Source organism: Cervus canadensis, chromosome 7, assembly GCF_019320065.1.
Source record: "Cervus canadensis isolate Bull #8, Minnesota chromosome 7, ASM1932006v1, whole genome shotgun sequence".
Classification (NCBI taxonomy): domain Eukaryota; kingdom Metazoa; phylum Chordata; class Mammalia; order Artiodactyla; family Cervidae; genus Cervus; species Cervus canadensis.
The window spans coordinates 12,932,109-12,946,367 of NC_057392.1; the positions used below are offsets into that span (position 1 = coordinate 12,932,109).

General features: G+C 38.0%; 1 protein-coding gene across 2 annotated transcripts in view; it reads left to right on the top strand.

Moving 5' to 3' along the window:
* Positions 1-12,793, top strand: part of RYK (receptor like tyrosine kinase) — a 118,305-nt gene extending 105,512 nt beyond the window's left edge. For both annotated transcript variants that reach the window (XM_043474369.1, XM_043474368.1), the window contains exons 14-15: positions 10,039-10,175; positions 11,683-12,793. In XM_043474369.1, coding sequence (XP_043330304.1) covers positions 10,039-10,175; positions 11,683-11,794 — 249 coding nt within the window. In that variant the 3' untranslated portion in view covers positions 11,795-12,793. The remainder of the gene's footprint in view (positions 1-10,038; positions 10,176-11,682) is intronic.
* Positions 12,794-14,259: the final 1,466 nt, after the last annotated feature.

Below are 14,259 nucleotides of genomic sequence, written 5' to 3' on the forward strand. Positions count from 1 at the left end.
GGATTGCCAGGGAATTTCCCCCAAATTTAATTTTTAGTTAAAAGCCTGCCCCAAAAGAAAACTTTAGGTATGTATTAAACTGGGGTACTGGTGAATGCCTTGAAATGTTTAAGGAAGAAATAATACAAATTCTATACAATTTCCTTCAGAAAGTTGAGAGAATACTTTATATTAATAATTCATTCTGGGGCTTCCCTTGTGACTCAGCTGGTGAAGAATCCACCTGCATTGCAGGAGACCTGGGTTCGCTCCCTGGGTTGGGAAGATCCCCTGGAGAAGGGAAAGGCTACCCGCTCCAGTATTCTGGGCTGGAGAATTCCATGGACTGTGTAGTCCATGAGGTTGCAAAGAGTTGGACACGACTGAGCGACTAACACTAATAACTCATTCTCTGACATCAGCAGTACCTTGAAACATCACTGAAGAAGACTACATATCATCATGGTCACAGATGTAAAAATTGAAAGTTTAGACTCCATAAATATATTTTAAAATAATAATATGGCCACATAAACTTTATCCCAAGAATACAAGCTTTTTTATTATTTGAAAAATCAAGCAGTGCAATATACTGTGTTAACATACTAAAAAAGAAAAAACCACATGATCATCTCAGTAGATGCAGAAAAGGTATTAGAAAAAAACCCAAAATTCATTTCTAATAAAAATTCCTAGCAGTCTAGGAATAGACAAGGAAATTCCTCAATCTGGTAAAGAGTATCTATACAAAACAAAACACTATAGCTATTACTGTACTTAATGCTTAAAGGCTGAATTCGTTTTACCTAATAGCAGTAACAAGACAAGGACACCTACTCTCACCAGTATTGTTCTCAAGGCTCTAGCCGGTGTAATGAGGCAAGAAAAGGAAACAAAAGGCAAGAAAAGATTGGATAGAAAAAGTAACTTTATTTGTGGACAACGTGATTGTCTATGAAGAAAATCGAGTAAATGAGTTTAGAAAAATTACGGAATATATGATTAGTGTTCAAAGATCAGTTGTATTTCTATATACTAATAAAAATCAGATATTAGAGGTTTTTGGGAAAAAAGCATAATTATAAAATTCTTAGAAATATGACAAAAATTGGGGAAGATTTTTATGATGAAGACTAGGAAACATTGTTGAGAGAAATTAGCACCCTGTATAAATGGAGTTCTGTACCTTGTTTTTCAGCCAGAAAACTCGAGATGTTCTCCAAGGTGATCTATAGATTCAGCACATTTTCAAAGAAAATATTTGCAGACTTTAAATGTTTTCTGTAGAAGTTGATAAGATTAATATGAAAAGATAACTTTTTCACTTCACAAAACATTTTGAAAAAAGGACATTATGGGTTTGATTTCAAATTACAGTTATCAAAACAGTTCTGGTATTGGCACTAAGGTAGTTCAGTGGAGTAGAATAGAGTGTCTAAAACTTGACCTACATATGTATGGACAGTTAATTTGCAACAGAAGTGCTAAGGCAAGTCAGTAGAGAAGGGATTATCTTTTAAGTAAATGACCTTGGAGCAACTGGATATCCAGCTACCAGGGGAAAAAAAAATGAACTTCAATTCATAACTTGTTCCATGTACGAAGGTTACCCCAAAGTAAATCACAGACCTAAGTGCATGACCTAAAACTATAAAACTCCTAGAAGAGAACAGTACAAGAAAATCTCTGGGGGCTTTGCATTAAGCAAATTACTTGGTAACACCAAGTAAAGATCTGTAAAAGAACAAATTAGACTTTATCAAATTTTGAAACTTGTTCTCTTTGAAATTGTGTTGAGAGAATGAGAAGATAAGTCACACTTAGAATATGTTTGCAAATCGTATATCTGTGGTAAAGGACAAATTTGCAGAATATATAAAGAACTCTGGAAATTCAATACAGGCATTCCCCACTTTTCAGAAGTTCACTTTATGTGACTTTGCTTTTACAAAAGACCTATGTTAGTATACTGATTTTTCACAAACCAAGAGAAATCCAAAGAGGATTTTGGTTTTACAAAAAAATGGTAAAAAGCAAAAATAGCTTTCAAGTGTTTGTTTTGCCGCAGTGATTATAGAAGCATCTTTCACCCTAACCGCCCTAACCAAGAGTGGCCTTGCCAAGCTCCTTACCCAGGCACTACACTTAGCATATCAGCATCAAGCCACCATAGCTTTTAACTCTGTTTCCACAAACATCTGTGATTTATCTTGTGGGCAAGATAAATCATGTGGACAGCTGTGATTTATCTTGATTTATATTGTGCCTGTGTTAGTAAACTGGTCCTAAAGTAATTACTGCCATTACTGCCAAAAACTGTCCTAAAGAAATTATACCATTTCAGTTTATAAACTGTTTCATAGGAATGCTCTACTTTCAGATAGCAGGGGAAACTTGTAATAAAAAAGCAACCCAAGGGACTTCCCTGGCAGTCCAGTGGTTAAGATTCTGTGCTTCCAGTGCATAGGTTTTGGGGTGGAGGGCCAAATAAGTAAATATAAAAGGTAAAAAAAAGCAACTCAATGTTAAAAAAAAAAAAAAGGGCAAAATATCTAAACAGATGCTTCACCGGTAAAGATACATAGATGGCAAATAAGCATATGAAAATGTGATTAACATCATTAGTCATTAGGAAAATGCAAGCTTAACCACAATGAAATACTATTAACACACCCATTAACTGTGGCTAGAATTGAAGACCGAAGTGTTTGCAAGGATGTGGAAAAATGGTAGCTCACTTACACTGCTGATGGGAATGTAATATGGTCCATTCACTTTGGAAGGCAGTTTGGCAGTTACTTAGAAAGTTAAACATATACATACCACATCTAGTCATTTTGCTCCTAGGTAAATGTAAGCATGTGTCCTTACCAATACTTGTACATAGATGTCTATAGCAGCTTTGTTTTTGAAGCTAAACCAGGAAATAATCCAAATGTCTATCAACAGGTAAAAACTGCTTTATTCATATCCTATTCAACAGTGAAAAGTTGATGCATGCTATATCATGAATGAATCTCAGAATTGTTATTCTGAGTGAAAGAAGCTAGGAAAGATGTACAGTTTAAATAATTCCATTTATGTAAAATTCTGTAGTCCTTGGGTCAGGAAGATCACCTGGAGGAGGGCATGACAACCGACTCCAGTATTCTTGCCTGAAGAATCCCATGGACAGAGGAGCCTGGCGGGCTACAATCCATAGGATTGCAAAGAGTTGGACACTACTAAAGCGACTTAGCATGCACGCAACAGAAAATGCAAGCTAATGTTAATGACAGAAAGCAGATTAATGGTTATTTGGAAATAGTAGGGGTGGTGGTGGAGAGAACTAGGGGAAAAGGATTAGAGCTGTAAGAATCTTTTGGAAGTGATGGATTTGTTTATTGTCTTGATTATGGGACTTGTTTCAGGGGTGTATATATGTGTGAGAATATATCAAATCAGTTTATTATATGTTGGCCGTACTACAGTAAAAGTAAATAAAAACTGTCTTTTGTTTTTGCTGTCTGACCATCACTGCTAACTCATCTAAGACTATTTCCTAAATTTGCAGGATAGGTGGGTCTAAATATCTGTTAAAAATGCCTTCACACTATTAAGATGGGACTGGGGAATCTGTATTTTTAACAAACACTTCAGGTGATTCTTCTTATTACTCAAGCTTGGAAAGCCCTTGTCCCAGATTAAATTAATTCTACTTTGGTCATCTGAACCTATTTCCATACATGTAAAAAGGATGTTAAGTTTCTAGTGTTAACAGATTTTTTAGCCATAGAAAACTTGATGATGCTCTACTGTGGTCAGATGAGATCATTCAGAATTGGACAAAATTTTTTTCTCATCATATATAATATATTGAGATCAGCCTTGCATTATAAATACCTGAAGTAACAAAATGAAAATCTCTGAATAGTCCCAGCATTAGTGAACATTCCATCAAAGGGTAAAAAAGAATTTTATTTACATACCTGTTGACAAGTCACATCAGTGTGTTAGTGAACATCACATGTTGTTAGTGAAAAGAGGTATTTTGTATCTTTGTGTATTAAGCTATAAAAACACAAATTGGAGAAGAGGAGTAAGAGAAATAGAAGAACACTGTTACTCTCTACATGTTCCTTAAATGGACATAGCAATACATTTTACATAAAACTCTGGGAAAAACAGCCTGACTTTCTTACTGCCCCCTTTCCAACAACATCAAATAAGCGGAAATTATAGAATGTCTGTCTAAATTTAAAATAGTTCAGTTATCAGAAGACTTTAGAGAACAAGTTTTCCACAAAGTTTTCCACAAATCGTCCTTGTGCTATTTGGTCCTGATTTTTTTTTTTCTTTTTAAAGAGGGTTAGTGAGCCAACATGTAATTAATCACTTTTTTTGTTGTTGTTAGCTTCTAAGGAAATGAAACTGCAACTTTCCATTCGGCTTTATTGTTCTTTTTTGGTGTTTATTAGTGCTGCAGTTTGTAATACAAGAACCTTAGATGGTGCTTAGTGATAATGTGGACAAAACTGTGAAAGAAGTACTTTTTAAAAGTCAGCTTATATATGTTATACTGTTACGATACCTGTGCACACTCCAGGTCACAGATACCACCAGCATTACTGTCTTACAGTCAGAAGTTGTTAGAACTTCTCTTGTCAGTGGATGGGGTTACTGAAGTGGCAGCATCCAGTTCTTACCAATTCTCATTGTTTCTTCCTCCAAGATTGTTTGGATTGATTATCCCTTCCCCACAGCTGCTGCCCCAATAAGTGGATAACAGATCTGTCTCATCTTGTAAAGCTCTGCTCCATCTGTGTAGTGAACTACCTTCCCTGTGGAAATAGGACACTACTTTAAAAATTAATCATTGCATTGACTCAAGTTCAAGTTCAGTCGCTCAGTCGTGTCCGACTCTTTGTGACCCCATGAATCACAGCACACCAGGCCTCCCTGTCCATCACAAGCTCCCGGAGTTTATTCAAACTCATGCTCATCGAGTCGGTGACGCCATCCAGCCATCTCATCCTCTGTCGTCCCCTTCTCCTCCTGCCCCCAATCCCTCCCAGCATCAGGGTCTTTTCCAATGAGTCAACTCTTCACATAAGGTGGCCAAAGTATTGGAGTTTCACCTTCAGCATCAGTCCTTCCAGTGAACACGCAGGACTTATCTCCTTTAGGATGGACTGGTTGGATCTCCTTGCAATCCAATTACTATCATTATTAAGAGTTTATATAAAGGTTCAGTTCAGTTGCTCAATCGTGTCTGACTTTTTGCGACCCCATGAGCTGCAGCACGCCAGGCCTCCCTGTCCATCACTAACTCCTGGAGTTCACCCAAACCCATGTCCATCGAGTCGGTGATGCCATCCAACCTTCTCATCCTCTGTCGTCCCCTTTTCCTTCTGTCCTCAATCTTTCCCAGCATCAGGGTCTTTTCAAATGAGTCAGCTCTTCGCATCAGGTGGCCAAAGTATTGGACTTTCAACTTCAGCATCAGTCCTTTCAACGAATACCCAGGACTGATCTCCTTTAGGGTGGACTGGTTGGATCTCCTTGCAGTCCAAGGGACTCTGAAGAGTTTTCTCCAACACCACAGTTCAAAAGCATCAATTCTTCAGCACTCAGCTTTCTTTATAGTCCAACTCTCACATCCATACATGACCGCTGGAAAAACCATAGCCTTGACTAGATGGACCTTTGTTGGCAAAGTAATGTCTCTGCTTTTTAATATGCTGTTTAGGTTGGTCATAACTTTCCTTCCAAGGAGCAAGTGTCTTTTAGTTTCATGGTTGCAATCACCATCTGCAGTGATTTTAGAGCCCAGAAAAAGAAAGTCAGCCACTGTTTCCACTCTTTCCCCATCTATTTGCCATGTAAAGTTTAAAGGTAGACAAATACCTGTGTGTAAGCAGGCACTTTCTTTTAACTTTATTAATTTGAAATCATTTATCCATTTTTAAGCAGAATAGAATATTACTCTTAAACTGGTAGGTTTATGGAAATTTCAGTAGATCTGTCTCTATGGAGATTCTATAAATACAGGCCCATCTGCCTCTGATCCTGTTCTCTTCCCTCCTCCAAAGCATAGACCTCAGGGATGGCCATTGCTCTACTTAGTGGTAACAATTAATGGAAAAGATATTAAGTTCCAAAAAGTTTAATTATTTGGTTTGTTTATTTAGGATAACTCTGGTCTAAAAAAGAATTGAGAAGTATTTCATCCTCCTCTGTTTCTGAAAGAGTTTGTATATGATGGTGCTGTGGTTTCGGTTGTGTTCCCCCAAAAGATACATTGAAACTGTTAACCCCCATACCTCAAAATGTGACTTTTTGGAATTGTTAAAGATATAATGTTGAAATGAAGTCATAATTAAGGTAAACCTTAACCCAGTATGACTGATGTCATTATAAGAAGAGACACTGGCCTGCAAGGGGAGAATGATACGTGAAATAGAGGTAGAAATTGAAGTACTACAGCTGCAAACTAAGGAACACTTAGGATTGCTGGCAAACCACCAGATGCGAGGAAGAGGCAAGGAAGGATTCGCCGTTGCAGGCTTCAGAGGGAAAATAGACCTGCTGACACCCTAATTTTGGACTTCTAGCCTCCAGAGCTGTGAGATAAATACCATTGTTCAAGTCACCTGGTTTGTGGTGCTTTTTATGGCATCCCTAGCAAACGAATAATAGGCTTGTATTCTTTTCTTTCAAGCCTGATAGAACTCACCCAGTGAAATTGTTTGGCTATTTCTTTGTTTGGAGTTTTCTTTGTGGAAACATTTTAAATTGTGAATTCAGTTTCTCTAAAAAACATTACTGAGCTATATAGATTTTCATTTTTGTGTGTCTGTTTTGGTAATTGTGTATATCAAGGAATTTGTTCATTTCATCTAAGTTACTGAATTCATTGGCATAAAGTTGAGCTACTTGTGATATTTTTTGATGTCTGTAGGGTCTGTAATGATGTTTCCTTTTTTATTCTTCATTTTGGTTCTGTCTTTTTATCTTCTTTGATCAGTCTAGCTTAGGGCTTCCTCACTTGGGGGCAATTTTGTACCCTCTGTCCTGGGGGTTTGGGCATTTGGCAGTATCTGGAGGCATTTTCAGTTATCACCACTTGGGGCATCTAGTGGCTGAAGGCCAGGGATGCTGCTGAACTAAACATCCTGCCATGCACAAGGCAGCCTCTTGCAACAGAAATTCAGTCACTCCATAATGTCAGTAGTGCTGAGGTTAAGAAACCTGTTCTAGGATTTACAGTGTACACATCCTGCTTTCAAATATTATGCCACTTCATATTTAATATAAGCAGCTTACAGTACATTGTTTCACTCATCCCTACCCATCCTTTATGCTGGTCTGGACATACATTTTATTAGGTTGATCCAAACATAATTGTGGTTTCGGACCATGAATTTTAAATCATTATAACTAGACTCAAACACATCTTTATTAATCAAAACAGGAGACATTACAATCAACACATTTTTGCCAATGAGAAATAAGTTTGTTTATTCCTGTAACGTAAAAATCCATTCTTTGGGGTTCAACAAACTCTCAGGAAAGCATTTTCTGCCTCCTGCTGGTTATGGAAGCATTTTCCCTGCAAAAAGTTGTAGAGATGCTTGAAGAAGTGGTAGTTGGTTGGTGAGAGGTCAGGTGAATATGGCAGATGAGGCAAAACTTCATAGGCCAATTCGTTCAACTTTTGAAGCATTGATTGTGTGACGTGAGGTCTGGCATTGTCATGGAGAAGAATTGGGCCCTTTGTGTTGATCAGTGCCAGCAGCAGGCATTGCAGTTTTTGGTGCATCTCACTGATTTGCTGAGCATGCTTCTCAGATGTGATGGTTTTGCTGGGATTCAGAAAGCTGTAGTGGATCAAATGGGCAGCAGACCACCAAACAATGTCTGTGACCTTTTGGTGCAGGTTTGGCTTTGGGAAGTGCTTTGGAGCTTCTTAGTCCAACCACTGAGTTGATCATAGCTGCTTGTTGTATAAAATCCACTTTATATTGCCTGTCACAATCCAATCGAGAAATGGTTCATTGTTGCATAGAGAAAGAGAAGATGACACTTCAGAATGACAATTATTTTGATTTTCAGTCAGCTCATGAGGTACCCACTTACCAAGCTTTTCCACCTTTCCAATTCACTCAAATGCCAAATGACTGTAGAATGGTCCATGTTGAGTTCTTCAGCAGCTTCTCATGTAGTCGTAAGAGGATCAGCTTCCATGCTGGCTCTCAATTGGTCGTTGTCAACTGATGATGGCCGGCCACTACGCTTCTCATTTTCAAGCCTCTCCTCTTCTTTGCAAAACTTCTTGAACCACTACCGCACTGTACATTTGTTAGCAGTTCCTGGGCCAGTTGTGTTGTTGATGTTGTGAGTTGTCTCTGCCGCTTTACAACCCATTTTGAACTTGAATAAGAAAACTGCTCGAATTTGCTTTTTATCTAACATCATTTCCCTAGTCTAAAATAAATATAAAACAGCAAGTAATAAGTCATTAGCAAATAAATAAATAAATGCACATTAAAATGGTGTATAACATAACCACATTTAACAGTGTATTGCAGTATCAGATAGTAAATTTCAACAATGCAAAAACCACAGTTACTTTTGCACCAACCTAATACTTCCATTTATATTATAAACCCCACAGCACATGGGATTTTGCTTTAAACAGTCTATTAAGGAAATTTTTAAATGAGGAAAAAATACCTAGTTCATGTTTTCATTATTCTTCATGCTTTGACTAGATCCAAATTCCCGTCGGTGTTTTTTCTTTCCACATGAAGAACTATTCTCATGTGTCTCACAGTGTAAGTCTGCCAGTGACATATTCTCTCAGCTTTTGTTTGAAAACCTGTGTTTTGTCTTCATGTTTCAAGTATATTTTTGCTTAGTATAGAATTCTTCATCAACAATTTTAAAAATACTCTAAAAGATACCATTCTATTGTTTTCTTGTTTGTCTAGATTATAATAAGAAATAAAGCTATTGTTCACTAATACATTTTTTAAAAATCTGTATACTTTAGATAATTTTCTAGATTTTATTATTATTTTTTTAAAAAAGCTGAAGATTTAATGCATTGTGCTTAAATGTTTTAAACAGACCAGTTCTTGTGTTTTCCTCTCCTCTTTTTTCCTTTCCTTTTTTCCCCCATCACTTATAAAAAGTGTATTTTGTGGCAAGTTATTTCTTTGAGCCTGTTTCCTCATTTGTAATATCAGGCTACCAATTATAGGCTTGTTGTGAAGGAAAAATGAAAAAAATGAGAAAAAATGAAAAAAAAAAAGTCTAGAACTTGAAGGGATTCATAAATGTGATAGCATAGTACACAGATATCTTCCTTCTTATTCACCTTCAGCTCTCCTGACCTCAAGGCTCATGCATGGTAGCAGATGAGTGGGTATCCTAGTCTGAGTCCTTTCCTGCCTCATGGCAGCAGCTGCATGTAGACGTATTCCTGCCAACCACATACTCCCCAGAAGCTGCAGCTGAACTGAGGAGCCCTGGTTGGACCATGACTAAGCACTGTTGCCACTGCTTATGATTTCTGCTCCTACCAATAGTTTACATGTTGATTTTAAATAAATCTGATCTTTTACTCAAGCAAGGTTGAAAGGTATTCTTTCAGGATACTGAGATTTCCTGAATTTCTGTTAATTTAAATTATTTGAATATAGTAAAAATCCATGACATTGTATTTTACACGATTTACACTTTCCACTTCTCAACTATGCAGGCTAGCCATGGTATTTAAAGTAACACATTTAAATATTAGGAAAATTTTAGAAATAATTAACAGTTCTGAGTGGTGGGGTTTAAAATTCTTTTAATTCTTTCCAGTGGCTCTAATTACTTTAAAATGTACAATAATAATATTCATCTTAGAGGATGCATTCATTGAAGTGTTCTTTTCTGTTCAATAAGAGAATCTAACTGGATATGTCAAGAGTTGATTGGTTTGGTATTTTTGATCTGTACCTGGCCACAAGTAGCAGCATTCTGACAACTGTGTTAAATATCCCCTCATGGTGTTGCTTCTCTTCTTCTCAGTGGGCCTTTGGAGTGACGCTGTGGGAGCTCATGACTCTGGGCCAGACACCCTATGTGGACATCGACCCGTTTGAGATGGCCGCATACTTGAAAGACGGTTACCGAATAGCCCAGCCAATCAACTGCCCTGATGAACTGTAAGTTTCTTTCTGAGCTTGAAGACATGGATTTGATTCCATTTACAATGATTGGATGAAAGAAATAAGATCAGGTGTCCATACTGATACAGAGACTGCTCTTTCGAGAAGCATGCCTCTTTGGACTTGAATTATACTCCTGTAGAGAAACCATAAGCTTCCCTGATGGCTCAGTGGTAAAGAATCCGTCTGCAATGCAGGAGATGCGGGTTCAATCCTTCGGTCAGGAAGAGGAGGAAATGGTAACCCACTCCAGTATTGTTGCCTGAAAAATCCCATAGACAGGGGAACCTGGTGGGATACAGTCAAGAGGGTCACAAAGAGTCAGACACAACTGAGTGAGCATGCACACAGAGCAACCACAAAGTCAGCCAGACTAATTCACTCTTGAATGCATTTGACATTAGGACTTTTTTGTCTCATATTTGTAGTGATTAATCCAAGATACTCATTTGCATAGTGAGAAAACATTGAATACACTGTTATTCATTCAGTCACCCAGTTATGTCCAACTCTTTGCAATCCCATGGACTGCAGCATGCCAGACTGCTTTGTCCCCCGCCGTCTCCCGAAGTTTGCCCAAGTTCATGTCCATTGCATTGGTGATGCCATCCCACCATCTCATCCTTTGACGCCCTCTTCTGCTTCTATATAGAGCCCTTCTCTTTGCCATCTGGCCTTGCCAACTGGTGTGAATTGATATACGTATAAGGAAGATGTTTGGTCTAGTGAGTGAAATATCTCCTGTGTCCTGCTTTTACCACATAGCTAGTCTTGCCATATAATGGGATCAGAGTGGGCAGGAGGCTCTTCAGGGGTGATGGAGTGCCCAGTGATTAAGTCTCAGTTCCAGAATCCCCTCAGGTTTTTATACTGTGGTGAGGGGGCAGCTTTGTACAGATTTTACTACAGATCCAGGATTCTTACAGCTTAGTTACAGCTTCCTCTTCCTCCAAGTTTTTTCTGTCACAACTTACATACAGTTGATCCTTGAACAGTGTGGGTTTGAGCTCTGCAGGTCCACTTCCATGTAGATTTTTTTTCAGTGATAATGCTGCAGTATCACAAAGCCTGTGGCTGGTTGAGTCTATGGATGTGGAGGAACTGGGGATATGAATGGCTGACTATAAGTTATATGCAGATTTTTGACTTTTGCAGAGGGTCAGCTCCCCTCGCCCCATGTTCTTCAAGAATCAACTGTAAAGGATAATGCAGATTATTATTTTGACTGTTTTAAATAGTTACATAAAATCTTTACTTGCTGGTATATTTTGACATGTTTCAGAATTGAAATCTACATGTAACATCCAGATAACTCATTTTTGCTCTGCGAAGAGATTGATTTTTAATATATCTTCCTCTCCATACCCACGTTTAGACCGAAAACATAGCTGGTATCATATTGATCAAAAGGTTAAGAGTAACATCTTGCGGAAAAACCCAAACAGACTTTTTGGCCAACCCGGTATATCGTCAGTAGGCAAATTTTCTGGTTTTGTCACTGCAGATTTGCTGTGATGGCTTGTTGCTGGGCCTTGGATCCGGAGGAGAGGCCCAAGTTCCAGCAGCTGGTCCAGTGTCTCACAGAGTTCCACGCAGCCCTGGGGGCCTACGTCTGACTCTGCTGTCGCCGTCCCAGTGCCAGGAGGAGGGTGCCCGCGGGCCTGCCTGGGGCCAGTGTTGGATGCCGCGTTACGTCACGCAACACCACAGAAGCACATTCGCCTTCCAGAACACCGTGCCTTAGGAATGCTTTAGAATTTGAACTTTATGAGACAGACTTAATGATGCGGAATATTTTCTAGATATCACTTTTATTAGATTGAACTGAAAATGTGTACATTTTTTGGCCAAAATTTTTTTTAAACATAGTTAACTTTGGACTAGGGTACATTGTTACAAAATAAATAAACCGTTTTTAAAATTGTTTAAATATGGATATTTGGAATAGCTATCTTAGTGCCAACTGCTTTTTATTTTTTTACTTCATCAATGTAGGTGATTCACCTTTAAAGTTTTTTGTTTGTTTTAATATCACCAGTCTTGGGAATGGTTTGCTTCAAGATGCAGTACTTTTTCTTAGGAAAAGAAAAACAGAAAAAGATGTTGGTTTGCCTTGTACAGGAAAAGCTTATGTTGGAGGAAGAAAACTTAAAGAAAAGCTAGAGAGGAAAAAAGAAAAATACTAGGAATAGAAACTGGCCTTTCATGGAAAATTGTTTCTTTTTTTATTTTTTTAATGAAAAAGAGTTCTGCTTTCTTATTTAGGGGGAAGTAGGAACTGAGTTCGTTGAAACATCTTGAATTTGGCAGAACCTAGCATTTCTGAGAGCCAGGAGTGGACTTGGGGGCACGTCAACAGTAAACAATGGTGATTTTATTTATTTTTACTCTTTGGAAAAGGAGATAACAGAATTCCAGAAAGTGAAATCCTGTTTTTATAGTTAAGACTCCCTTTTCTTGCACCTAGAATAGTGCTATGCACAGAATGGGTGCTTGAGTTGTTGTGAGTTGAAAAATGTAAACAGGTAGATTTTGTGCTTATTTTCAAGGCTGACTTAAGTATAAAATGTTTTAAAAAAAAACACTTGAAAAATTAAAAGATTTGTTTTATATTATGACAGTATTGAAAATATTCTTCATAATGAATGGTTGTTTGTGTCTGGTAAGTCTTTGAACACGCAACAGCTGGATACCTGGTTTCGTTTCATGCATCTCTCACTCAGGTTCCCAAGCCCTAACACAAGTGCAGTTGACTCTACTCAGCCTCCAGGTTCTAATAAAAAGTTGAGATTATTATTACAGGACAGTGTTACAACACTAAAGCTTTTCTCCAGAGCCGTTAAACTCAGGGTATATGTGTTTATGCTTGGCTATAGTTGGCCTAAGGCAGAGGTGAATGGGTCTCTTAAATGTTAATAGCTAGGCCTGCAGGTGCCTGCCTCTGCTCCCATCCTCACTAGAGAGTAGAAAGGGTACATAGCAGTTGAAGGCTTTTGCTGTTCTTTTTTTTTTTTTTTTTGCTTTTGCTGTTCTTAAAGGAGCTTTATGAATCAGCAGTTCATTTGGGAAAACAGCTCACATGGTATGTGCTCTGCTATAAGCAGCCAAGACCGTGGTCTTTCTGTGTGCTTAATACTGGTTCTTAAGTTTTATGAAGTACTCAGTCCCCTGAAGGGCCAGCTCTTTTAAAGCTCTTTGAACTTTGTAAGTCACAGAAGTTTGGGTTCACAGCCTGCAATCTTAGAAGGCATTCAGTCAACAAATATTTATAGCATTTACTGTATATTATTATGCACATGAAGTGAGTGGTTAAGCTCTGGCATCACTTCGAACATTCAGTGCGTGTTTTTAAGTGCTTGGGACAGTATGTTGTTTAGATATCACAGTTCGGTACACAAGATCAGTTCAAATAAAAAAGTGCTATCGTTGACGTCTCCCCTAAGTTAGCATGTAGTAAGAGGTGCTCTCAGTTTGCTTGGATGTGCAGTGCCTTTAACTGTATCTCTGTTTATAAGTTATTTTACGTATGTATATTTGTTTTAGAGGTGGCTTAAGACTTAGGTTTTTCTTGCTGAACTACTTGGAGTCATTGACTTCAACGAAAACAGCAGTTATAAGTTTTCCATGGCTGGTCTCGTTCCAGTGGTTTGTGGATATTACTGAATAGATTTTGTAGAAAATGTAATTTTTATAGGAAAGAAGCAAATTGGCAAAGCACTGATGTGGTATTAGCTGACTCTAGTGACCAAGAGCTCTGTTACATTCTCTCCTTTCTTGTAACACCCCCACTGTAAGGAAATTTTCTACCTAAAAGTAAGGAAGTTTGGGTTATTCATTCAGTTTGTATTTATTGAGAGCCCATTGTACATCTGGCCTTCAAGATATGCAGGGAACAAGACACTGATGTCCCTCCCATTTTAAGTCTCACATTCTAGTTAGAAGACTCAGATAATGAACATAAGTAAGATTTTGGTAAGTGTTATTAAAAAAAAAAATGCAAAGTGGTATCAGAGAGAGTAACTTTAAATGTCTTTAGCCAGGCTTCTCTGGGCAGCTGGCATTTGAGTTGAGATCTGAATGA